This window comes from Aplidium turbinatum, chromosome 17, assembly GCF_918807975.1.
Source record: "Aplidium turbinatum chromosome 17, kaAplTurb1.1, whole genome shotgun sequence".
Taxonomy (NCBI): Eukaryota; Metazoa; Chordata; class Ascidiacea; order Aplousobranchia; family Polyclinidae; genus Aplidium; species Aplidium turbinatum.
The window spans coordinates 2,805,466-2,833,010 of record NC_137488.1 but is presented as its reverse complement, the minus strand read 5'-3'; the positions used below and the strand labels follow the sequence as shown (position 1 = coordinate 2,833,010).

Sequence of the window (27,545 nt, the reverse complement as noted above, 5' to 3'; positions counted from 1 at the left end):
AAGATAAAGTAGTTTCACCATATATGTTTGGTTGAGTCCTGTCTTTGTTATGAGTTACCGGGGGGGGGGGGGACTTGTATACCAGCTCCAAATTTTTCTAAAAATTATATTTTATTAAACTTCTTACGCTTTCTTTACTGTTTTCCCTCGATAACACAATAGGTTTTAACATCCTCAGATGTTTAAAAACTAAGAAAATTTTATTTTGAAGATTTTAGTCAGACTTAATTTTTCAATAGCTATGGACATGGTCATTCCCCTAAGCACGATTTTTTTTTCTGACTTGCAAACTATTTTTCATCACCCACTCTTTAATTCTGAAGATATATTTTTTTGGTGGTAATCCACTTCTAGCTACTCCATCAACTTCGGAAATACGGAAGAAGATCGTGAATTGGGAGCAGGATTTTCGTGGAAGGGGAAAAATCCCTAATGCGTAAATGTACAATTGGGAAAATTTGTGGATACAACAAATGTTTCAATTGCACGTTTATTTTTGAATAAATTTGCTTCCATTTGACATGGTTAGCTCCTGCAGGATGCAACCTAGTTCGTACCCTGAGCAGTTTGTACCCTGAAAAGATCAAGAAAAAAAATTAAAAAAAGCCAAAGTTGCTGATCGCAGTTTCCGCAATCATTTTAAAATTTTTCCTCTGAAAAAATTGAGAGAAAAAATAGCACAAAGCCGAAGTCGCTGATCACAGTTTCCGCAAACAAACAAAAACTCTCAGGATCATTACCGGAAATTTTAAAATGTTTGCGGAAACTGCGGAAAAACGGAAACTGCTATACAGCGACTTAAACTTTGTTCTATTTTTTCTCTCGATCTTTTTAGTTTGTTTGTTTGCGGAAACTCCGATCAGCGATTTCAGCTTTTTTGAATTTTTTCTCTTGATCTTTTTCTAACCCTAAACCCTAGCTCTTTTAAAATGTTTGCGGAAACTGCGATCAGCGACTTCGGCTTTTTTTTAATTTTTTCTATTGATTTTTTCCTAACCCTAACCCTTTGAAAATGTTTGCATAAACTGCGATTAGCGACTTCGGCAAACTCTTAGGATCATTAGGACTACCGGAAATTTTAAAATGCTTGCGGAAAAACGGAAACTGCGATCAGCGACTTTGGCTTTGTTCTATTTTTTTCTATCGATCTTTTCAGTTTGTTTTTTTGCGGAAACTCCAAACAGCGACTTCTGCTGTTTTGAATTTTTTCTCTGGATCTTTTCAGGGTACGAACTGTTCAGGGTACAAACTAGGTTGCACTCGCTCCTGCATACCTACTGATTATTTTCACATAGTTTCATCTGAAAAAAAAAAACAAACCTTGGCATAATGGATCCCGAAAACAGGTGCAACCTAATTCGTACCATGAACAATTTGTACCGTCAGTTCGTACCTTGAAATGATCAAGAGAAAAAATTAAAAAAAGCCGTAGTCGCTGATCGCAGTTTCCGCAAACATAGGAAATGAATCGGCTTGTTTTCCAACTGTTCCAATTATGAGCTAACAATACCAAAATTTTTACGACTAGGCCTAGACGTACTGCATGCGTAAAACTAATCGTTTCAAGCAGCGGTTCTAATAAATTCGGTTTGCGACCTAGTCCTAGGTGTCAATATAAACAAGACAGTAAGCTTAACCAAAGACTATTTTAATTAAGTAAAATAACATTATGGTTATGACGTCATCAGCGTTCTCGCCCCCTAAGGTTTTTTGAAAAGTCGGCGCCTATGAGTATCGGTATCCGCAAACAAACAAACTGAAAAGATCGAGAGAAAAAAAATAGAACATTGCTGATCGAGGTTTCCGTATTTCCGCAGTTTCCGCAAACATTTTAAAATTTCCGGTAATGCAAACATTTTAAAATTTCCGGTAATGATCCTAAGAGTTTGCCGAAGTCGCTGATCGCAGTTTATGCAAACATTTTAAAAGGTTTAGGGTCAGGGTTGATCGGATTTTCTGCAAACATTTGAAAGGGTTAAGGTTTAGGGCTAGGGTGTTTCCGCAAACAAACAAACTGAAAAGATCAAGAGAAAAAATAGAACAAGGCCGAAATCGCTGATCGCAGTTTCCGCAAACATTTTAAAATTTCCAGTAGATCCTAAAAGTTTGTCAAAGTCGCTGATTGCAGTTTCCGCAAACATTTTAAAAGGGTTAGGGTTGATCGGAGTTTCCGCAAACATTTTAAAAGGGTTAGGGTTGAACCGAGTTTCCGCAAACATTTTAAAATTTCTTAAATGATCCTAAGAGTTTTTGTTTGTTTGCGAAAAATTTTAAAATGTTTGCGGAATCAGCGACTTCAGTTTTTTAATTTTTTCTCTTGATCTTTTCAAGGTACGAACTGACGGTACGAATTGTTCATGGTACGAATTAGGTTGCATCCCATAGTGGTGCATGTTTGCGGAAACTGCAATCAGCAACTTCGGCTTTTTTAATTTTTTCTCTCGATCTTTTCAAGGTACGAACTGACGGTACAAATTGTTCATGGTACGAATTAGATTGCATCCCCCGAAAACGATGTTGGTCTGTAGGAAAATATGTATAAATTACCGCGGATCCGCGATTTTCCTAATTCGTGTTTATTTAGTGAAAAAATATCAAACCAAACATTTTAAAGACTTGAGAACACAATAGCAGTGATGACATTACTCATCAACTGATTGATTGAATCTTTATCCTCGGACTGGGAAAGCTTCTTGCAGAGCTTAATCCTGGCAGTTTCGAATACTTGTAGAAGCTTTGAATCACTGACGCAGGCCCGGTCACCGAGAGTGACAGAGTGAAATTTCCGATTGTTGAAGTTTTGTTGCCAGGGAATTATTCCATCCATTACATGCCACTGAATGGAGAGCAGTCCTTAAAGTGCCCCTGACAGGTGGGATCCAAGTATAGTAACTTTTTAAAGCATTTCCTAGCGCAGAATTACACTTAGCGAACTTTTTAATCTTAACCTCGTAGCTCGACTGGTTAGGGCGTAATTTAATCAAACGACTGCTCCGCAGCGCCACCACAGGCGAAACTCCATATTCCACTGCTCTGGGACGACTTTGGTGGTATTACGTCATCCTAAGCGGACGTCGTTAGCAACGGATGAAACAAACGCTTCCTAGATGTAATTGGTGGATCACAGTTTGGTTGGAGTTGGTACAAGCGGTTGCTTTTTTCGAAGATTTATTGTTTTTGCAGTTTAATAAAACTGTACTGGATACGTTCCTACAAAACCTAAAATATACTTTAAGTGAAAAATGAAGAAATCGTACGAATCATCATTCATATTTAATTCATCATCACTATTCAAAAATAAATAAAAGTTCTCTCTCTCTCTCATAATGTGCCTTCAGTTGGCCATTGAAATCCTGTGCAACGGCCATCTGGATCTGGAAAATTGTTTCGGATTCGTCAAACAATGCATGACGGCATCACAATCCGATTGTTGCTTCCGAGAGCATCACCTTGTAGTATACACTCCAACACATGCCTGTAGGCATTTTTACTTTAGTGGTATTAACAAAATCATCTTCGGTGAAGTGAACATATACGACTAGTTTTGTATGGCCCATCCCACTTTCGAACACTTGAAGAAAACTTTGATCATTTTCTTCTCAGTACCTTGTTTTGTGGGAAAGTGTGAAAAGAAAGCACACGGTCTTTGTCACTGACAATGTCACATGAACAGCAATTTGTAGGCATTGCCTCAACCATAAATTAAAGGTACTGTTTGTGAGATACTGTTGTTACAGTGCAAATGGCTATAGCCAGATTAGGACAAATAAAAAAGTATGAAAATTGTAGCCCTATGAAACTGCAATTTCAATTGAATTGAGATGCTGTTTGATAAACGTAAACTCAACCTATTTGATCGAAACCTGATAGTAATAATAAGTTCACTTTTTCATTTCAGTAATTCTTAATTTGCACATGCTTTAGACCAACAGAGCCCCACACATTCACGTTTTGCAGTAGCCGTACCATACTTTACCAAGTCATCACAGAGAAAGAATGTATCCTTCCCGCTTACTGTGACGTCACAGCGTTGTTGCCGTTTTTATTTTCGCAATTGAATGATTGCCAGATTAGCCGATGTCAACCAAAGTTTGCAAGCGTGTAACTTAGTAGCTTGTTGATATTTTTTACGATTTGCTGGTCAGGGAAGCTTGTTAGTGTCATCTTTTTGGTATCTTAGGTAAATTTAGCGAATTTATTTACCTGTCAGAGGCACTTTAATGTGCGTTGGTAAAGCGCACACACCAAGAGTCGAACCAGCGCCGCTTGATCTTGAAACTTCTTCGATCCAGAAGTCACGCGCTAACCAACTGAGCTATTGGGGCGGACGCCATTACACAACGCAACAGTGAAAAAAAGAAATTTATTAAAGAAATTAAAATGAACAACACAGCATAAGAAACACGAAAACAACATGGAGGAATTAAAATGATTTTACAAAGTCTTCAAATATTTTGACTCGCTCTGTATGACGAGTGCGCGCGAGACGTATTATCGCATCATAGTTAGTGTCACATCATCATTGTGTCACAAACCATTGGTTGATTGACATTTGTAAATTTGCCTCCGGCTCTGAACACCCCCACACTAGCCTGTATAATATACATGTTTAAATAAGTTTCTACATTCTCTAATGCATATATCTGAATTATATCTGCATTCTAGGCAAAGGCTAACTCTTCTTTACACTTTCTTATCTTTTCCATGACCAAATCAAAACGGATATAATAAAAGCATGACCGCTCTTGCGCAATGGTAAAATTGCTCAAATGCGCGGTATTTACTATCGCCATCTAGCGGTTGCTTCTTTGAACTTTTATTTTCCACATGGCGCTAGAGTATTATTTTCCGATTTTATTGATGTTTCAATGGCAATTCTAGGTTCACCGGAAGAGATTTAACAGCAAAGTTAGTGCAGACGGTTAGAAAGTTTTCAATTTTATTAGGGACAGGGTTTTGGGTCTAGGTGAAATATTTGCTGATTGCTGTTTTTCAGCGAAGTCACACAGCGAAGTCACACTGCTTTCATCAAACCAATGACCTGCTCTTGAAGAGTCAAAGTGCCCTATAGCCTAGCTGCCTAATGCGCCACATAATTGATTAACTTCCACCAAACGAGGTCATGTGGCTTCATGCGTCACAATGCTCTGGGCAAGAGTCGGAAAACTTCTGCACTAACGATACTGTTTTCTGCTGTGCAACGTTTCACTAGGCTTTTTTTAGGTTTGTTTTTGCATGTCATGCGAAAGTTATGAAGAGCAAGTAGGTTCATCGTATTCATTTTCACTTATAGAAATTTGTTTAGTTTAGCAGCGCTCATAAGATCGCAAGAAAGCAAACATCAAACCTATCAAAGCTTAATTGCTGCAGCGACGCTAAACGCAGTCTTGTAAGAAAGACTAACCATTGCGAATTTGCGAACATACACAATACACATTCAATGAAATCTGTTTGAAAAACTCTCGCCAGAATTCCTCTCTTCTAAGAAAAAAGTGAAAAAATCTATGTTAGGGTGCACCATTTGCCCCAAAAATTTTAAAACTTTTGTCATTTCATCCTAACTTTTTTTTGCTTGTGAGGTTACCTTAGTAAAAGACTACTTTAAAATTTTGTGTTGTTTGGATAATGTTTGACCCCCCCAGCCGGCCATTATTTAAGGCCATCTACAACACTTTTTGATGATTTTTGCCACTAGAGCGCGCTGTGGATAATAATCAACTAACAGTTTAGTTTCAGCAGATGCCTCTCTTCTTACTCATTCATTAAAAAAAAATTTAGTCAAAATAGGATGAGAGGGTGCAGAAATATAGGGAATTTTATAAAATTTTATGCTTAAGAGCGCCTCTAGTGGTGATACTACATTATCAAATACCTAGCTTGTTTGTTATCCAAATCAAATGAAACTGGTGTCTAACCCCCCATTTTCGAGGGTGGAGATTTCATTTTTGATGCTTGGTTTTAACAAATTTGGTACTGAATGACAAAAACATCATATTTTTTATTTTACACTACTGTATGCAAAAGATGAAATTGTGTGATTACGGAGAGTTGCGGTTTTTTATATCAGCTTACACAAAATGAGATGTTTAATGGAGAACTAAAGCATTGGCTTATTGCAGAGGTTTTTAAACTGAGGTCCGTGGACCCCAAAGGGGTACGCGGACTAGTTTTAAGGGGTCCATGAAGGCAAATAGAAATCTTAATGTATAATTTCAAAAATGAATTGTTGTTTTGTTGTCTTTGCCACATTGTTGTTTTTACCGCTATTTGAACATTGCAAAATTTTATCAGTTGCAGCTTAGCTAGATGTCAGCTAGGCTCGGTTAAGATTGTGAAAAGTTTTTGGTAAAGAGAGCCATGGCTGCTATAATCCCTTTTGCGGCTGCATGTTTATGTGAGTCTGGATTTTCATCCTTGGTAACTATCAAAACAAAGAGTCGAAACCGATTGGATGCAAAGGATGACATGCGTGTTGCCTTATCAAAGACGAAGGCACAATTTCATGTTTTTGCTGAAGACGAACAGCTGCATCCTTCACATTAAAGAAATTAAATCAAAGATATTGAAAAACAATCTGCATTCGCCATTTCTTAAATTTAATGAAACATAAATTTGTTACCTCAAATCAAAGATAGTTACTAAAGTACTCTCTTCACCCTAAAAGGAGGATCATCAGAAGGTCCTAATTCAAATAGAAATAAAATTTGTTACCAATTCATTTCAATTTTATTGCGTAATGTCCAATTTATGCTGATCAAAAAAGTTTCTCGGACTAGGCCATAAAGGGGGTCCACGCAAACCAATTTTGTTTTAAGGGGTCCGCGTTAAAAAACGTTTAAGAACCTCTGGTTATTGCAATAAACTAGCCTAATAAATATACAAAAGAATTTGCCTATATCATTGTCACTTCAATTGAGGCAAATTACACTGGGGAACAATTTTGAAACAAATTTTTTGTTGACTTTAATTTCACACTTGATTTAGGCTAATTCTGGTGTGCTGATTTCAAAAATGTGGCCAGTTTTTTTTCTATCACGCCAAGTTTTTGCACGACAGCATACATCCAAAATATGCAACGTTTCACGACTTTAGCCATATATATAGCTTTACTATACGTAATAGGAATGCACAAGCTAATCATATAATAAGTTATATACAAGAAGGGTCAACTGAATTATTAAGCAACAAAGGCACAGGCATTGATTTAGGTCGATGCTTTTTCCCACATTTTTGGTTGGAGGATGCAATCATCCAACGAAACTAGATTAGAATGGTAAAATTGAAGTTAGTTGCTTTTCACTTTCAACCATGTATTTAGGCCGTTTGTTTGTTAGAATACTATCATGTCTGCGTCTGCTGTTTCTCGTCGTGAGTGTCTAAATAACCTGGTTTTCTTTTGCTATATATATTTGCCGGAATGGCCCGTTTTGGTGAGTCCGATTCGGTGAGTCCGATTCGGTTAGTCCGATTCGGTGAGTCCGATCCCTTAACGGGGATTTTTTCAATTTTTTTTTTAAATTATCGGGTACCATAGCCTAATTATCATTGCCGTTTTAGGGTTAGGGGTTAAGGGTTTGGGTTAGGGGTTAGAAGTTAGTAACTCACCGAATCAGACTCACCGAATCGGACTCACCGAATAGTAGCAGACCCTATATTTGCGGCAGTTTTACTATTCCTAGCCAAAGAAAAGACATCAGGGCATCTGTCAAATAAGCCTACTTTGCATATTTAAAAATAAAACTTGGTGATTAAGATAAGTCTTGAGCACCCCACAAGGTATCCAAGCAGTGTATCGAAAGTTTGCAAATGTGGACCAAGAGAACACGTGACAAATTGGTATTCGAAACACCTACGCTCGAAGATTTGGATCATGATGAATGTCTTATTGATGGCAGGCCTAATGATGAAGATCTTGAAATTGAAGATGATTCAGAACTTGGAGTATTCCATCAGCATGAGTTGAATGATTTGAGACTAGGAAAAAAGCTTGGGAACTTAGCGCCCAGACTAAATGAGAAAAATTTACTTGGAAAAGGAGCGAAGGTATCGTACTTTCGATCGAAAGAAAGTGTGTTTTTACTGTACTTTCGAAGTGACAGTGGCTTTGTGTATTGCCATGATGTAAAAGGTTTACTTAGAAGTTGGGAATTCCGATCTACAACTCAACTGAATGGCGAATGTTCATTGACAGCTCAAAGAGGAGCTTAGTACATCCTTCTCCATAATGTCAATTTATACGATGCAGTACCAATTGCACATTCAGTTAGTCTTCGTGAAGAATACGGAAACATAAAAAGAGTTATGGAATCGTTGCAATATCACAAGCACAATTGGATCATATGTGTTGACTTTAAAATGGTATGTTTTCTTCTTGGTCAGCAACACAGATACACAAAGTACCCCCGCTATTTGTGTATGTGGAACAGCAGAGCCCAGATCAGATCTGGATGGAGAGGAATTGGCCTCCGAGATCTGACCAGGTGGCCTCCGAGATCTGACCAGTAAACCTGGTGATCCCAATATTCTACACAAGCCCCTTGTTGACAAAGAGAAAATTATTTTCCCACCTCTGCATATAAAGCTTGGCCTAATGAAGCAATTCGTTAAAGCATTGTCAACTGAAAGCAACTGTTTCAATCACCTCATTTTGGCTTTTCCTGGCCTGTCAATACAAAAAAATTAAGGCTGGTGTATTTGATGGTCCACAAATTCGGCAACTCATCAAAGATGAACGATTCTGTGGTTCAATGTCAGAATTGAAAGAAAATGTGTGGTTATCATTTAAAAACCTTGTCAAGGGATTTCTTGGGAATGCACGGGCAGAAAATTATATTGAAATTGTTCAGAGGCTATTGGAAAACTACAAAGAACTCGGCTGCAACATGAGCATCAAGATGCATTTTTTGCATTGCCATCTTGCTAATTTCCTGGAAAACATTGGTGTGGTCAGCAATGAGTAAGGAGAAAGATTCCACCAAGATCTGAAAGTGATGGAGGATATAGTGATATATGAGTGAATAAGGATATAATGCCCTATAGTGACTAATTTGTAAAATAAGCATCAAAAATAAATTCTCTACCCTCAAAAATGGGGGGTTAGACACCAGTTTCATTTGATTTGGATAAGAAAGAAGCAAGATATTTGATAATGTATTATCACCACTAGAGGTGCTCTTAAGCATAAGAATGTATAAAGTTGCCTATATTTCTGGATCCTCTAATCCAATTTTAACCAACTTTTTTTTAAATGACTTAGTAAGAAGAGAGGCATCTGTTGAAACTAAATTGTTAGTTGTGTATTTTACACATCACCCTCTAGTGGTAAAAATCGCCAAAAAGTGTTGTAGGTGGCCTTAAATAATGGCCGGCTGGGGGGTCAAACCTTGTCCGATCAACTCAAAATTTTGGAATAGTTATTTTCTAAGCTAACCTCACAAGTAAAAAAAAGTTAGGCTTTCTTGTAAAAAGTTGGGGAAAATGGTGCACCCTAGCCTATGTATGACTTCACAAACAAAACTATTTATGGATATAATGTTTAAGTTCTTTTTGTGTGCTTTACTACAAATACATTAGGCAACGTACTCTACCAGTTAACTGACAATAATCAAACTACTAGGACGAAATAAAAGTTTTATTTTTTCTCTTTCTTTTTTGTGCATTTTTAAGATAGTGGTTTCCAAACAGTGCTTTATAGATGCATATTTTAAACCTTTCGGTTTTGTCGGCTTTCTTTTTGTTGGTGCCAAATTTGTGTGTTTTCTTAATCATTCTGTACATCAGAGGTGACCAATCTGCGGCCCGTCAAAGAATTTTGTGCGGCCCGCTTAGTCAAGCAAAAAACTTTCCAAAAATCCCACTAAGCAAAAAACATCAATGCTTCGATGTTATTTTTTAATATTTTATGCTTCATTGCTGCATTAGGTAGCTTCAGCTGTATGATTCGCAAGGGCAAGGGCTTTTGTTTGTTGTTTGAAAAAGAAATTTCATTAACTGATTTGATGTTTTTGAGCATGATGGTCAAAATATTTAGTCAACTTGAGCAAAAAGAATAGAGCCGAAAAAAGAAGAAATCATACTCATATGAAAGCAAACGCTTCGAAAATTAAAGTGTTTTCATTATCCGGAATAGCCCGTTTCAGCGAGTCCGATTTGGCGAGTCCAATTCGTCTAGTCCGATTTGGCGAGTGCCCTATTTGGCGAGATCCCTTTTCGGCGAGTTCCCTATTCGGCGATTTTTTGAATTTTTTTTAAAAATTATTGGGTACCGTAGCCTAATTATCATTGCCGTTTTAGGGTTAGAGGTTGGGGTTAGGGTCTTATTTCAACGTTTAGCGACGTTAAATCGATGTAAAAGCGGCAATGATAATTAGGCTACAGTACCCGATAATTTTTAAAAAAAATTTCTAAAAATCGCCGAATAGGGAACTCGCCGAAAAGGGCTCTCGCCGAATAGGACCCTCACCGAATAGTAGCAGACCCTCATTATCAGTGCAAGTACTGTTGCTCTATCCATTTTGCTCAAGTTGATTTGTTTTTATTTTTTACTGTTGCAGGCCTCAAAATTCACGGCGGACACCGCAGACATGTCCGCCGGAAGTACCATCTAGATCGGTCATATTTGTCCGCCGAGAAATAACACAAGAACTAGCGATACAAATCGTCATTGCATAGCACAAACAATAATTGTTCAGAGAATATAATTTTCCGCGCATCTAGAAAATGTGAATACTGTATTTCTTAGCTTCCATTCAAGGAGGAAAATTTTCGATCTTTACGTTGCTTCAACGATTGATGAGATTGAATCAGCGTAACAAAGGTGAATTCTTTGCTAAGAATCGATGGGTGCAAGGGCACTTCTACACGAATCAGCGCAACTTAGTTCAAGTTTTACGTCACAATGTCTGACTTTGCTCTCCGAGTAATATTGTTAAGGCAAGGTTGGTTACAAAATTAGATTATACGAGTAATCTATTACAGCAAGATGCAGCAAATTTGTTAAGTTTTGGTATTACAGTAAGAAAGAAAAGGCCCAGGAAAAATTCACTTTCGCTCACATGACATGCAAAAATAAACTTGAAGAAAAGAGCCTGTGAAACTGTGTACAGCAGAAAATAGTATCGTTAGTGTAGAAGCTTTCCGACTCGTTCCCAGAGCATTGTGACGCAAGAAGCCACACGACCTCGTTCGGTAGAAGTTAATCAGTTATGCGACGTATTGAGCAGCTACACGGCGCTTTGACTCTTCAAGCGCACGCAGTTGGTCTGATGAAAGCCTTTCAGAGTAACTTTGCTGAAATTTTTAAAAGCCTTCCAAACCGTACCTATGTTCTCAATGGCGAAGAATTATCAAGATAAAGTAATTAAGCATGACAATCGACGCTAAAACTGGTGTGTCCACCGTGAGACCTAATTTGTCCGCCGAGATAGCTGCTTGTATGTTTCGATTCTGCGTAGCATAATTTCAACTGTGTGGGTTTTCCTACTTTCATCTGTCGTTTGTTACTTTTCATGAATAATATCTTGAGTCGTTTCTAAAAGATTTCATAGTAGGTTACGATTAAAAAGTTACGTGGCCCAATTACTCATGTGTAATTGACAAAAGTGGCCGCAACCGCAAAAGGTTTGTCACCCCTACTCTACATGTTTGCACCAGCAATGAACATAATCGAAATCAACAAATTAAAATTGAAGTTCATTGCGGTATGTTTACATCACTTGCAACCGCTCGATATTGGTTTCATTTCTGTCAAAACTACCAACATGAAGTCTAGACTGCCACGGAGCTCGCTTTGGTCAGCGCACGCGTATAAACAGATTACGTGTTTGCCAAACAAACCCAATTATGGAAATCTTTCATTTCGAGCTCAATGAGACGTCATGTAAACGTAGCCTTAGGTCAGGGGTGTCCAAAGTCTGGCTTGTGTTCTAAATCTGGCCTACGATACATTCTTGGCCCATGCCTGTCTGTTCCACAATGTGTTATATTTGGCCTGCCGATGCACAGAAATCATACAAATTCAAATTACATTTTTAAAAAAATTAATGGAGACAGTGTTTGCTCACAGACGAAGCCAGGCAATAAAGTTAGAATCATTGTTGCGTCTTAATTGCAAAATCAACTAATATTGTTACCATCAAGCATTCATTATTCATTTTCTTTCCAGCAAATTCAACGACAATTCAATCTCAAACCTTTCAGTAATGATTTTGTTAGACATTCATTCATAGATGACCTTACAGGTCTTTTGTTGCCATCCTGTTGTGCTGATAGACACTCAATTTGTATGTACTTTTTGTTTGTTTATTGCCAGCAAAACAATAAACTGAACTTGCAGATTGTGTGTTTTATTTGAAGTTTTTATTACATTTTAAAATCAAAATCTAGATGGTCAATCTGCAATGGAAGCCATGCAAAACGAAGGAGTTGAAAGTGCATTGTCAAACATAGAAAACTGCCCGTCGGTAATATATCTTTTGCATATCTTGTAATACAAACTAATGTGAAACGAGATTGTTAGAAAAAATGAAAGTCTCATTTATTTCAGGAAGTTGCTTTACCACCAAGTGGCAGTTCGAATGCAACCAGACCCCAGATTCATGTGAACGAATGCCATAAATCTGTTTTAAATGCTGAAACAGTAATCCAGAGTCCTATGTGTGTTATTCTTCAAGGTAGTTGATTGTTTTTAAAAATTCAACCTTTAACCTCATGGCATATTGGATCATACTTAGTTGTAATTTTTTTTGTTCAGAACTGTGCGAATTAATAGGGACAGTTACATTGATATAAGCGGTTTCAGTTCATTTGTAATATAACACAAACATAAAAATAAAAAAAAATATGCCATAAACTGTTGTGCACCACATGACAAGGAGACTGCAAAAAGCGGTTCATTGAGTCAGCAGCCACCTCAAAAAAAGCTCAAAATTTTGCAGAAAGGTCACAATGACAGTAGCCACCTATATATACATGTTCTGATTGGTTGAGTTGACGGGTCTGCTACTATTCGGCGAGTCCGATTTGGCTAATCCAATTTGGCGAGTTCCCTATTCGGCGAGAGCCTTTTTTGGCGAGTGCCCTATTCGGCGAGTTTTTGAAATTTTATTTTTGAAAAGGAATTATCGGGTACCGTAGCCTAATTATAATTGCCATTTTTACATCGTTAAATGTTGAAATCGTGCAGAAAGGAATAAAAATAAATGTTTGAACTATTAAATTAAAATTCGTTGTGTCAGTTCAGTTGAGTTGTTTTTATTTCTGACCATCATATGAAAAACAACATAGCAAAGGTAGAAGCGACAAAACGCAAACGTTAAAACGTGCTTGAATTCTTCATGTGAGTTCAGTTGTTTTTATGTTTGATCATGATATCAAAAACAACACACGTCAACATAGCAAAGGTGCAGAAAAAGATAGAAGCGACAAAACGCGAACGTTAAAACGTGCTTGTGACCGAAGTAAGTTATTGAGTTGAAAGAAATTTGGCACCGTCGCAACACCTTCAGAAAAATTTAAGAAATGAAGGGAAAATAAAAAAAAAAAATGTTACAAAAAAAAGTCATGTTTAATGTCTATTAGTTAGTACTTTTGAATAGTTAAAATGGTTAGTTTGGATCAACAAATGCGTGGCCTACAGCTTGGATTGAAAGGAAATTATCAGGTACCGTAGCCTAGTTATCCCAACCAGCAGAAATTGCCGTTTTTAATTCGTTTTAACGTCGCTAAACGTTGAAATCGTGTAGAAAAGAGAACTTTGCTGACTAGGATACATTGAAACTGGGAAACAATCACAGAAGCCCTTGGATATGTTCCAAGAACCCATTTAGCCTTACAGTTCATTTGTACATTGATTCCACGTCTGAATACATAATCTAAAAATGCATAATCTTAAAAATGCAACGTATCGAAGGGCTTCTGTGAATGTTTCTCAGTTTCAACGCAGGCCTTAAAACTCGTGATTTTTTCCGGCAGCCATCGTGGCCTACCGAGAGCTCCTTCTCAGCGGCCAAATCTGCGTGCTTGGAGGCCAAAATACAATAACGATAGCACAAGTAAATAGCACTAAACTTGCAACAATGTTAAAATGATCACTTAGCGTTGTTGAAGTCTGGGCGACGTTCTGCAATAGAATCGTTGTACCACGCATTAAATGCTTTATCGGGATTGTAATCCGGTATTGCGGGACCATCTAACAACCCTAAATTGTTTTAACTGCTCGCAGCTCAGTAAATTGTTTCAGCTGCATACCGCTTTTCATAAAACCTGACCATTTATTCCGTTATGATGTCACCATTGAGGGTGTGAAGTCACTAACCCACAGTGTTCTCAACTATGAAGCCACGTGTTTTACCCACGGATGTCAACTAACCTAGTTCTCCTTTTTAACAACGATTCAATGTCCGACAACATTAAATCAATATAAAAACGACAATATTGCCAGCTGATGTAAATTAGCACTTCGGATTAACACTTCGTTAAAATAAACATCGGGAATTGCAAACAAGACTTACAGCGCTGGTGATCGCTGCTGGATATGATCAATACAACGGTAGTGACAATGATGCGCTGACCTAATTCTGCGTCACTCTTTGATACTACATATTTTCGACATTTTATCCACGATCATTCTATTGTGAAATTAAATAATTGGCTATAAGAAACCGGCGGCCAAACTTGGCCGACTGAGGAGGTAGCACAGGCGGTCATTCAAGCACTACTTAGCGGCCATGGCCGCCGGCTGCTTTAAGGCTTGCAACGTATCCTAGTCATCACAGTTCTCTTTTGTACACAATTTCAACGTTTAGCGACGTTAAAACGATAGGCCACACATTTGGTTAGCCTTTTCATTCTGTTAGTACAATTTAAAAATGAACTGTTAGGCTAACTGGGTTCTTGGAACAAATTTTTGCTGGTAGGGATAACTAAGCCACGGTACCTGATAATTTCCTTTCAATCCAAGCTGTAGGCCGGCCCACACATTTGTTGATCCAAACTAATCATTTTAACTATTCAAAAGTACTAACTTATAGATATAAACTTGATTTTTCTTTGTAACATTTTCTTTTTTTATTTTCCCTTCACATCTTAAATTTTTCTGAAGGTGTTGCAACCGTGCCAAATTTCTTTCAACTCAATAACTTACTTCGGTCACAAGCACGTTTTAACGTTCGCTTTTTGTCGCTTCTACCTTAAAAACAACTGAACGGACATGACGAATTCAAGCACGTTTTAGCGTTCGCGTTCTGTCGCTTCTACCTTTGCTATGTTGACGTGTATTGTTTTTGATATGATGGTCAGAAATAAAAACAACTCAACTGAACTGACATGACAAATTTTAATTTAATAGTTCAAACGTTTTATTTTTATTCCTTTCTGAACGTTCAGCGACGTTAAAACGATGTGAAAACAGTTAGGCTACGGTACCCGATAATTCCCTTTCAAAAATAAAATTTCAAAAACTCGCCGAATAGGGCACTTGCCGAAAAAGGCTCTCGCCGAATAGGGAACTTGCCGAATCGGACTAGCCGAATCGGATTAGCCGAATCGGACTCGCCGAAACGGGCCATTCCGTGAGTTGACGGTGTCATTGGGATCTTACTGGGAATTGACCTCTTTAAGTGTCTGGTTTTGTAAACGTTTTTTAATATTCCTAGACATTGATTCACCATATATATATATCACATATTAGATACGGTACGGTACCGTAACTATCATAGGACAAAGGCAACATTTTAGTGGAAGTTTTCACTTACTATCAGTGATCTGATGCATTTTTTAAGATAAACCTTAAAAGTTGCTTGTCCCAATTAACTCGAACATTGGTGGATGTTATTCACCATTTCTGATGTCAGTGATGTCTTCAAACTTGGCCAAACATACTAAAATAGTTAAATGTTTATTTCGGGTATGGCAAAAAATGATAATAAGTGTTGATTACTACAGTTCGCTAGTCACCTAAATATTATTTATCTTTCTACTTACCGTGAGCCTTAAGTTGATTACTGAATACTGTTTCATACAAATGACTTAGAAGCAAATGATGTATTGGGAGCAATATAGTTGATGTTAGAAGTTTTATCCTCATTTTTGTGTTAATTTTATGATATAGTTATAGATTTTATGATACATTGCTAGTTATATTTGCAGATCTTTCAGAACTGACGTCCAAACGGCCAAAATTAGAATTGAACGAAAATTTTCAACAAGTGTTTGGTAAGATTTAAGTGTTTTCATTTTAAGTTAAATTTTGGTCAATTTTTTTTTAAGTAATAGATTAAGTTTCACTTTTAGCAGCATATTGTTGTTTATATAATTATTGTTAATATAATAAAAGATTAACTCATTGAAAAACATACTTTTATTGAAAAACATAGATTAGACTAAAATTTGTTTTTTCAGGCAGTATGATGAACATGGCGATTGAAAAGTTGAGAAGGGTGACTAAAAAACATTATCTGCCGAAAGATGATGTGGACATGTCGAAGTTCGATAATCTTCCTGGAGTATTGCAGGAAATTCATCCCACAATTTATTTAACTGATTTTTATGAAGGAAGATTAGTCCCAAAGGATGATGAATACAATCCCACATGTCGTGACAGCGAGCTAGTATCACCTGATAAAAAAGTATTGTTCAAAGAGCTTGTTTCTTCTTGTAAAAAGCACAGATTCACTTCAATTATTGGCTACCCAGGTGCAGGCAAAACTACTTTGTCCAAACGACTTGCAAGAGCGCTTTCTCAAACAAGTGACTTTCTAGTGTTAAGGTTATTATTTATGGAAATGCCCAGTTTTGATGACAAGTTTACTTTGAAAGCTTTTCTATTAGGAGATGACAATTATAATTTAAATGAAGAAGAACAATCATCAGCTTTTGACTGGATTCGAAGTAATTCTGATAAATGTTTCATTATTATCGATGGTTTTGACCAAGTAAGTTGGACTATAAAAGAAAACACGACAAGATTCACATTCAAAAGTGAGCTTAGTTGCCAAGAAATTGTATCTTTACTCTGCCAAGGAAAGCTCTTGCCTTTAAGTCATCTAATATTTACTTCTAGACCACATAAAATGATTGGTATCCCAAAGCGATGTAGGCCACAGCGAACTTACTTTATTCATGACTTAACCTTGAAGAACATGAAGCAGTTGTTTAACTATTTGGTAAACAACAAAAATAAAGCAAATGAAATGTGGGAAGCCTTAGTAACCAAAGCACCACATCTGAAATCAATGTGTTGCAATCCATTGATACTGCAACTCTACGTACGGGCTTCTTTTGATTTATCTCAAGAAACTAGATATATCACAACTATGACTGGGATATTTCATGCAATCTTGGAAAACCTTCAGGCATCAAACCATGTTATGTCTTTAAGCGATACCATCGTGAAAAGTTTGTTTAGAATCGCTTATCAAGCCACAGACAAAGGAACTGTGCTAGTCACAGTCCATGATCTTAATAAAGAAAATCTCACTATTGATGAAGTTCAAGATCTAGTTGTAACATTATCACGATCAAACAAACAGTGTGGGCTTTTTGAAGGCAACCGATGTTTATATTTTACGCACCAAACATTCCAAGAGTATTTTTCAACTTTATATATCACTAGTGAAATGACTTTAAAAGAGTTTGAATCGTTTGTCCGAAACAACATCCTGATTGGACATTGGACTGTGGTTATTCAGTTTTTGTCTGGAATTCTGTTTGATCAAGATAGAAATGGTACGTATATACAGTACTAAAACAATGAAAACTATTAATACTACAAAAAGTGCTCAATGCCAAGCAAAATAGCAAAGCAGAGCGAATTTCTATTTGATTTTTTATTATTTTAATTTATTGAATTTATTGAATTTCTATTATTATTTTAATTTCTATTTGAATAAGACCTTCTGATGATCCGTTAGGTGAAACAATTTGTAAAGGCTTCAGATAGTAATAACTACATTTGATTTTATATACAGTACTATATATAAGTTACTTGCTAAATACTGCAAAAAGTGAATTTGAATCAATGTACCATTCCATTGAGGGATTTTGTTGTCTGGGAAGAGATAAGTCTTGATTACAACAACAATATTTTTTTTTCAGATGAACTTAGTAAAAAGAAACAATTCTTTCTTCAAGAGCTGATTGAGCAAACAAAAAGAATTGCAAAGAGAACAACATGTTGGTTTGGAAAATATTTGAATTATATCAATTTGTTTTGGTGTTCTAGATGAAAATGTAGAAGATCTTGTCAACGTTAAACCTTTGATAAAATGTTAATTTGAAAATGTTTCTGTAGGCCACGTGTGGTTCACTAACCAAAAGATCCAATCACACATAGCCTTGTTTGGTTGGCTCTGGCTGAGTTGTCGGAGGTGACACCTTTGCGCACTGCCACCATTACGTCTACGCTTTAGGAAAATAGTGTGCAAGAGACTTTTAAATTACTATCCTTAAGCGATTTCACTGATGTTAAAATAATTATAATGTATTGTATGATATGTTATATTTCATTGCTTTGTAAAGCAGAGTTGGATCAATTACAATTGTAGTTGTAATTGCAAGTAATTATTAATTATGCATTTTCACGTAATTATAATTGTAAGTGAGACTTTTTGTTACCATACTCGAGTTTCACCCGTGTTTGGGATCATCAGTGGTGCATAGTGCATATCCATTTGTCTTAGCGTGAATCAAACTTCCAACTTGATGGAAAGTATGGACATTTGCAACTTGGTTAAAAACGCCATTAGTATAATCTCGATGGAAGTTCGATTCCCAATCAAGTCGGAAACGTCCACAATTCCCATTAAGTTGGAAGTTCGGTTTTCGCTCGACACATGGGTATGCACTATGCACCACTGATGATCCCAAACAAGGGTGAAACTCGAGTATAGCGTTTTCCATTTTTCTTTGATCGGGACATTAATGATTTTATCTCATTTGAAAGTAATTGAAATTGTACAGTAATTTGAAAATTTCAGAACAATGTGGTTGAACTAAAAACCGTGTATTGATCCAACTCTGTTGTGCAATGTTATTATTTTGCTTTGTTTTCAGTAACAAATGTGTGGGATTCAATATCAATTTGCAAAATATCGCGTGAATGCAACAACAAGGAAATGATCAACAAAGTAGCGAGTTGTTTTGGGGGAGGTTACATGGACATAAGCTACATTCCCCTGGCTTGGAGCGACGTTTATGCGATTACCACCGTCATTAAAGCAATACCTGATCATTTGAAGAGTCTTGCCATGAACAGTTGCAGTATGGATTCTGAAATGTTTGATTTGCTTAGCGAAGCTATTCGAAAAATGCCCGGTTCGGTAAGTTGCATTTAACTTTTAGACAATTTGAAGGCTTAAAGTGCCTCTGACAGGTAAATAAATTCGCTAAATTTACTTAAGATAACAAAAAGATGACACTAACAAACTTCCCTGACCAGCAAATCGTAAAAAATATCAACAGGCTACCAAGTTACACGCTTGCAAACTTTCGTTAATTTCGTCGAATCTGGCACTCAATCAATTGCGAAAATAAAAGCGGCAACGCCGCTGTGACGTCACCATGGGTGAGAAGGATGCATTCTTTCTCTGTGGTGACTTGGTAAGGTATGTTATGACTACTGCAAAACGTGAATGTGTGGGGCTCTGCTGGTCTTAAGCATGTGAAAAATGAAAATTACCGAAATGAAAAAGTCAACTTATTATTACTATCAAGTTTAGATCAAATATAAAAATTCAAAGAAAATGAAGGGGTGTACCAACAAACATCTATAGGATTGGCCCATGATACTAGAGAAGGATCCACAGAGGATACAAACTGATATGAATGAATCAACAAGTGAATAAAAAAATAACAGTTAACCTCTCAAGTACATGTAGCTCCACACAGAGTGAAATTTACATGCCACACAACTTTTTAATCGTAACCTACTATGAAATCTTTTAGAAGCGACTCAAGATATTATTCATGAAAAGTAACAAACAGCAGATGAAAGTAATAAAACCCACACAGTTGAAATTATCTTATGCAGAATCGAAACATACAACAGTAAAAAGTCGACCAAAAATACAAGGTGAAGTTGGTGAATAGTGTTTTCACAACTTGACCTTATAGCTTTCCTATTTTCTAACTTTAAACCCTAAAATTTAGTGTTTAGGGCAAGAAAATAGCAAAGGAAAGGTGTACCACTGTACCAGTGAAGGCATAAAACAGCTTTTAGATGTATTTTGTCTTTAATGTGTGAGCGATTGTCAAATTGTTTTGCGGGCCGCACAAAATTCTTTGACGGACCCCATGCGGGACGCAGGTTTGTCACCTCTGGTCTAAAAAGACATTATTGACCCAAAAAGAATGTCTAAAAAGACATTATGAAAAGTAATTACGGACAAAGGCCAGTGTTTCGATCTTCCGATCTCTTCAGCGTAGTAAAGTGAAAGTGGAAAGTTGTCTTGAAGCGTTGGTTGAGATAAAATTACGTAAAATAGGCGGTAAAATTACGTTTCGCTGAAGTCCGAAATTAAATATTAAATCCAGTCTCATTGTCTCACAACAATCACTCAAGTTTCAAATCATCATCTCAACCAACCCTTCAAGACAACTTTCCACTTTCACTTTACTACGCTGATGAGATCGGAAGGTCGAAACACTGGCCTTTGTCCGTAGTTACTTTTCATAATGTCTTTTTAGACATTCCTTTTGGGTCAATAATGTCTTTTTAGACATTACTTTTAAAGAAATAAAAAAGAGTCAAAAGGCATGTAAATTTCACTCTGTGTGGAGCTACATGTACTTGAGAGGTTAACTGTTATTTTTTTATTCACTTGTTAGATCAAATAGGTTGAGTTTATTTTATCAAACAGCGTCTCACTTTCGTTGAAATTGCAGTTTTTTTAAACTCCTGTAGGGCTACAATTTTGATAACTTTTTAATTGTCCTAATTTGGCTATAGCCGTTTGCACTGTAACAACAGTATCTCACAAACAGTACGCTACCCTTAATTTATGGTTGAGTTTATGCTTGCAAATTGCTGTTTATGTGACAGTGTTAGTGACAACAAAGACCGTGTGCTATCTTTTCTTTGAGAGGAGAGAGAGGTGTGCTATCTTCACGCTTTCCCACAAAACAAGGTGCTGAGAAGAAAATGGTCAAAGTTTTCTTCAAGTGTTCGAAAGAGGGATGGGCCATACAAAACTAGTCGTATGTTCTCTTCACTTCACTGGAGATGATTTTGTTAACACTACTCAAGTAAAAATGAGCTTGAGTAAACTTTACATTTTGAAGAAATCTGCCATACCAATAGCATCTATAAAAGCACAGATGCAACCAGTTGCTGATGATAATTCCAGCACTTCTAAACAACAACGTATGCAAAAACGTACCCTCTTGCACAGGTAAAGTAGGCTTTTACATGTATAGACTCTGCTATGTACGGAAACTTTATAACTAAGATTTTGTTAACACCGGCACTGACAGCTTGCATTGCGCAAAGCTCAATGCTTGCAGTTTCAGCACTTTGGCAAGGTTTTCGAAAGTAGCCTACCATTTCTGTGGCTCTTTACGTTAATGGAAAATCGCCTCACGGAGGTAGGCTATATACCTTCATGGTCACTTTTTCAACAATTTTCCAAGTCCAGATGGCCGTTACACTGGATTTCAATGTCTAACTGAAGGCACATTATGAGAGAGAGAGAAGTTTTATTTATTTATGAATAGTGAATATGAATGATGATTCGTACGATTTCTTCATTTTTCACTTCAAGTATATTTTAGATTTTGTAGGAACGTATCCAGTACAGTTTTATTAAACTGAAAAAACAATAAATCTTTGAAAAAATAAATTGCTCGTACCAACTCCGACCAAACTTTGATCCACAAATTGCATCTCGGAAGCATTTGTGTCATTCGTAACTAACTACGCCCACCCAGGATGACGTAATGCCACCAAAGTCGTCCCAGAGCAGTGAAATATGCACTTTCGCCTGTGGTGGCGCTGCGGAACAGGCGTTTGATATAAATTTTGCCCTAACCAGTCGAGCTTCGAGGTTAAGATTAAAAAGTTCACTAAGTATAATTCTGCGCTAGGAAATGCTTAAAAAAGTTACTATACTTGGATCCAACCTGTCAGGGGCACTTCAATGCCATTGTCCGGGGCAACTGGTGGCCTACATCCGGGGGAGCAAGTCTTTTAGGTGCAGACAGTTAGGCGCCGGTCAAATAGGCGCGCACACTGTGGCGTCTGGATATTTAGGTGCGGAGTACTGTGGCGCCCGTTCATTTAGATGCTATTCCAAGTAAAGTCTGCAGATTGTATCAGCTTGGCAGGTAGGGCAATGCTTTTCACACGAAATATTATATTGAACAAAAAAATATGTTATGGCTTTTGTGAGTGAAGCTGCTTAAACCGGCAATGCCTTTCCCACAAAATGTTATACTAAACAGAAAAATATATTGTATTTTAATGCGCATTGCGCATGTTCAGTATTTATTTGTTGTTAGTCCAGGTTTGCGTCGGCGAAAGTTTAATCAATAAATTATTTAAGTTTCCAAACATGACTGAGTTCACTTTTAGTTAAGTTAAATAATAACTACGCTAAACACATAGCTGTACGAGCCAGGGGGGCAGCTGCTCCCCCTGTTGTTTCAAAACGTCGCAAATTTGGGCAAAATCTTGCAATTATTAGGGCAAAAAATGCTATATGATAAGCTACAAAAGTGCATGAATTAAGAAAAACTATAAATTAATATATTTTACCTATCAAACTAAGTACAGCCTCTTATTTGCACAAGAAATGTGCCGCAAAATTTTCATTTAGCACACCCGTATTGATGTATTGTAAGCTTATTGCATGGTGATCAATTTGTAGTATGAAATGCATTTAACCAACTGCATCATGCCAATTTGGGCAGCCACCAAAATATCTCTCTAATACTTCTGTGAAACTGCCCAAATCAAAACGCAAAAGTTGCTATGTAGTTAATTTTATTAATTTTCTGAAGTCGAAAGTGCAAGTCGATTATTCTGTGATTCTTTCCACTTTCATCTTTGTTAGGCATTGGGAAGTAAAAAGTAGCCCAAAAAGTCGCAAATGTCAAAAAATTGCAAACCTTCAAATTCAAGTCGCGAAGCGAATTAAAAGTAGCCCAATTCGCGAGAAGTAGCCCAATCTGGCAACTCCGCATTGTAACTCATGCATGTTTAATTGTTTATCTACCTCTCTAACATAAATTTTTTCATGCATATTGCAGTAAACATATTATAAACATAACAAATGAATAGAATTTAGAAAGACTGTGATCTTTGATCTTTTTGACTGTCAACTTTGACCTCACCACAACATCAGTGTTGCCAAAAATTTATTTTAAATTTATGTTTTTGTATTTAAAATTGTAAAAATGTCATGCAAATTTTAGATTCAATGTCTATTAAAAAAAAGACAAGATCCTGATCGGATCCGGTGAAAAACGGTAAAATCCGGATCCTGTTCCTTTACACCTTTAATAGGTATCAATCATACTGGTGTACTTCTGTGCCATATGCATGCTTTCACCACATGGCTAAACTTCCTTTATACAATTTATGAGTGTTTTCGGTAAAACGTTGTGCAATGTGCAGTACTTGGAAATCGTACAAAAACACCAATTCAGTACAACATTTAATGCTGGTGATAAATCTATTTTTGTTAGATTGGTTTGCTGAACATCAGAACGAACTCTTTGTCAAATATAGACAGCATCATAGCAATATTGCACAAAGTTAAAGAATGCATATTTGTGGAAGATTGCTTCAATGATGGCAATGAAAAGCACCGATGTGCAAACAGTGATGAGTGTAGCTTGTTACAAGAAGCTCTTGATAGAACAGAAAACACGGTAAGGCGTTATTTCTATCTACATTGATAAAGTGTGAACTGTGAAGGTTGTGCAGATATCATTTGATACAGTACTTTGGTTTTTGAGAACAATAATAAGAAATTTAACAAAACATAAATAAAGGTTAATGTTTTTCTACTGTGTGCTATAAAGTCATGCAAAGCAAAGTGAGTGAAAAAGTCATTTTGTTTAAGACGCCTCTTAACATTGTCGAACCATTTTACTTTGGTCAGATTGTGATGTCAGAGATCGCTGAATCAAAACCGCTTTTTCTCAAGTTTATTTTGAATGTACGTTTCAACTTGGACTATCTATATAGGCTATATGAGTTGTTTAAGACCTTCAACCAAACTAGGGACACTTATTAATCAGTGTTTAGCTTTTTATTTAACTCGATTGAATTATTTTGTTGTAGGTTACTGACAACCATTCCCATTTTAAATTCACTTAACAATGATGATATGAACTTTTTTTGAACCATGTCTTGCATCACTATGTTACAGTTCTGGGCAGACAACATTATTGTTTGGTAGAAACCATTTATTCGATTTACAGAAGCACGTTATAAATTTGTTGAAATCAGTTTAAAAATTCACGTTTTTGTAGGCGGTTTAAATGTAGCTTTGAATGTTGGTTGTTTTACTTACAGGAATTGAAAATCGACATTGGCGGCTCAACGGGTTATGTCAACATTTCTAGGATTCTTAAACACAAAAATCGACTTAGGTAATGTACGTTTCGGTAAAACGCATATATACTGTCAGCGGTATTGCATTGGTATTGTTTGCTCAGATGCACTTGTGTCTTCACTCCCAAACTTTTCAGATATATTCCATGACTGACAACCAAGCCGTTGAACTTTTGCTGTCTTAGGTCTACGACAATACGATGCTGCTGATTCAGTTTAGCCGATTTGGAGATAACCCGTTTTAGAGATTGTAGTTTCTGTGCATTTTGCATTGTGACCACAGATTGGTAGTCTCCACAGATTGGTTGTCTCCACAGATTGGTTGTCTCCACAGATTGGTTGTCTCTTGCCAGCCTGCATTTTGTTAAAGTTCGCTTTGAACTTGTATCCTATGGCATTTCGTCTCGATTTGATTATGTCCAAGAATCAAGCTCAAGTGTCTCTTTAATAAGAAGTTGTGTCTTCTATTTGTTTGTTTTTTAACATTATGTTGCTGCTGGCTCTACTTTGCTCAACTAAGAAAGTCTCAAACAAAATTTTCAGTAAAAATGAACTGTGGCCTGAAAAAAGGTTAGGAAGCATTAATCTACAGTGTGAAGCCGATATTTACAAAATGACATACTGTTCAATGATTACCTAACTAATGTATAATCAAGCTGCTAAAATTACTCGCAAGACAACTGCTAATGTACATTCGCTATGCGTACCAAAATTATCCCTGCAATTTTCAAAATGAATAGAAGTAGCATCAAAACCAAGTTTTTGAAAACGCTGATACTAAATTGGTCAATGGTCAATTGGTCATCTCCAAAACTGTGCACCGATGCTTTTATTTTGAAAACCAGATCATTACAAATTGCATAATGAGGTGTTATTCCGGCTTGATACTAAGTTTAATTTTTCTGAAAGGGAAGAGGTATATTTAATCAAAAAATAAGGAACCTAAAATGTAGATACCGGTACTAAAATCATGTTCAGCAAACGTTTCGAAAACTATACTTTCTTCATCTTCAGTGCTATAACTGTCACGTTTATGGCACTGAAGATAAAGACAGTATAATTTTCGAAACGCTTGCTGAACATGAGTTTTGTGTTTACTTTTTGGGCTCTTTTAGTTTTGAATAGGTTAACCAGGCGTTCCAACCATATTGCTCGGAAAACGGTATATCTGACTGCAATGCAATTTATATATTTTGCAGTTCATGTACAGCTTGAAAGCGATTCCTTACTGCCAGGTCAAAATAACTGATCCGACCACTGAATACTGCTGCGACAGATCAAAACAGAGATAATAATCCAATGAAACCACAAGAAAAGAGTGAAGTTTTAATAACGAGAAGTACATGTATGGTTCTGTCACAAGGCTTAATTTGCTAAGCAATGGCTGTTTCCTGAGATGAAGAAACAGTTGATAGCCCAACAGACATATTTTACGTTCATGGGCGATGTGCATTGAATATTGTGCTGTCACAAGTTCTCATCTTAGCATAGGCTTTTATTGTTACGTGTGTTATTGATATTTCAACTCAACATTAAGATTCAGTGGTTACTAAATGGCGGTATTTAGATTAGTGTTCCTTCTATTGTGTTCTGTTCCTCGCCATTGTGAGATTCTGCTTTTGGGTCATTCCGTGTCAACTGATCCAAAAAAATAGCAAAGTTAACTCAACAACCCCAGATTTTGTTGAAATTTTATTTGGTTATTGAACTTTTCGTTCTGATTCAGAAAAACTAAGTTTTACGAAAATTGGTTAAGGTTTGACAAAGTTACATCTTGTAGAAATGAGGTACGTTTGTGTTCGGCGAAGTGGAACAGTTAGCATGGCAACGGTTGTTAAAGTTCAAAGGCCTGAAAATCAGTTTACCAAGCATTTTCAAAAATTTTCTTGAGTAATACATTATACTATAGTCTGACTTTTCAGTGTGAGAAAAAAAATTTTATACTGCCGGACCTTTCCCCTATTTTTAGGGGTATTCCTAAAAGGGTTCATGGAATCACTCATGCATAACACGGATTTGAAATGTTGATATCTCGACAAGCACACATGATGTGACCATGTGTGATATACTGATATATCTCTTGTAAGCTCTTGAAGAGAATAACATAGTAAAACATCGTGAATGTCTTTTTTGTTTATCTACTATAAACCAGCTTTCAATTTCAAAACAAATTGAAGTGTGATTTAGGGATTTCCTTAGCACATGACCAACGTACGGATCACACTCTACTTAAAGAACTTCTTTATTCAACATCTCACTATTGTCATGAGTATTATTAATCTTTACAGCAAACATAGAAAGCATTTAGCTGGCAGAACATCTAAAAAACAGCTATATTGATGCTACATATCAATATCTGGGGCCACAGAGAACCAGAGCGGGCCTTGAGAATCAAAGTAAATTTTTGGGCCCATTTTCTCCACAATTCCTCAGCTTTTGCAAAAAATACCTTTTTTTAGTTATCACCCTTTTTCTCACTCCTCCACGCCTTTGGGGATGGGGGCCGGGGGTTATGACCACTCCTAACCTTGACCCTGTTCATATCAGTTGAGAAGATAATGCTAACGCAATGTCTGCAGCTGAGCTTTGCCATAAACACACAACAGAGGGGTTTTACTAGGAACTAAGGTGCAAACAGCTACTATCGTGCTTCCGGATTATCAAGTTAACATAGGCTTATTTAGTCTTGTAACAATGAAAGTTACAAGCTGCAACACTATGAACAACAAGGTGCCTGATAAAAAGCAGCAAATTGTAACATTATTTACATATATATAACTTTAATTTACTGCTTTTTTTACCATGAACCCTGTCAGTATGACAGTGCACAACATATAATACAACACGAGTAGATCAAATGAAAAGAAACGCTTCACTAATCAAGCAAAATGTTCACAGGTTTTTACGTGCTACAGTCAGGGTTGGCACAAAAATGTAATCTTGCCATTTTGTATGTAGTAACTAGCAACCAGAGGTAACAAATACACAGTAA

General features: G+C 36.7%; 1 protein-coding gene across 2 annotated transcripts; it reads left to right on the top strand.

Annotated features, from left to right (window-relative positions):
* The first annotated feature begins 12,311 nt into the window (after window positions 1–12,311).
* Window positions 12,312–26,546, top strand: LOC145786703 (uncharacterized). 2 transcript variants are annotated; one of them, XM_082598421.1, is made up of 9 exons: window positions 12,312–12,461; window positions 12,545–12,671; window positions 16,147–16,212; window positions 16,399–17,724; window positions 18,094–18,171; window positions 19,051–19,316; window positions 23,680–23,865; window positions 24,515–24,591; window positions 25,753–26,546. In XM_082598421.1, the coding sequence occupies exons 1-9, from the start codon at window positions 12,399–12,401 to the stop codon at window positions 25,766–25,768; spliced, it is 2,205 nt and encodes a 734-aa protein (XP_082454547.1). In that variant the 5' UTR covers window positions 12,312–12,398; the 3' UTR covers window positions 25,769–26,546. The 2 variants fall into 2 exon arrangements, with proteins under 2 accessions (XP_082454547.1, XP_082454549.1); XM_082598423.1 differs by lacking the exon at window positions 12,545–12,671 and having other exon boundaries at window positions 12,364–12,461.
* Window positions 26,547–27,545: the final 999 nt, after the last annotated feature.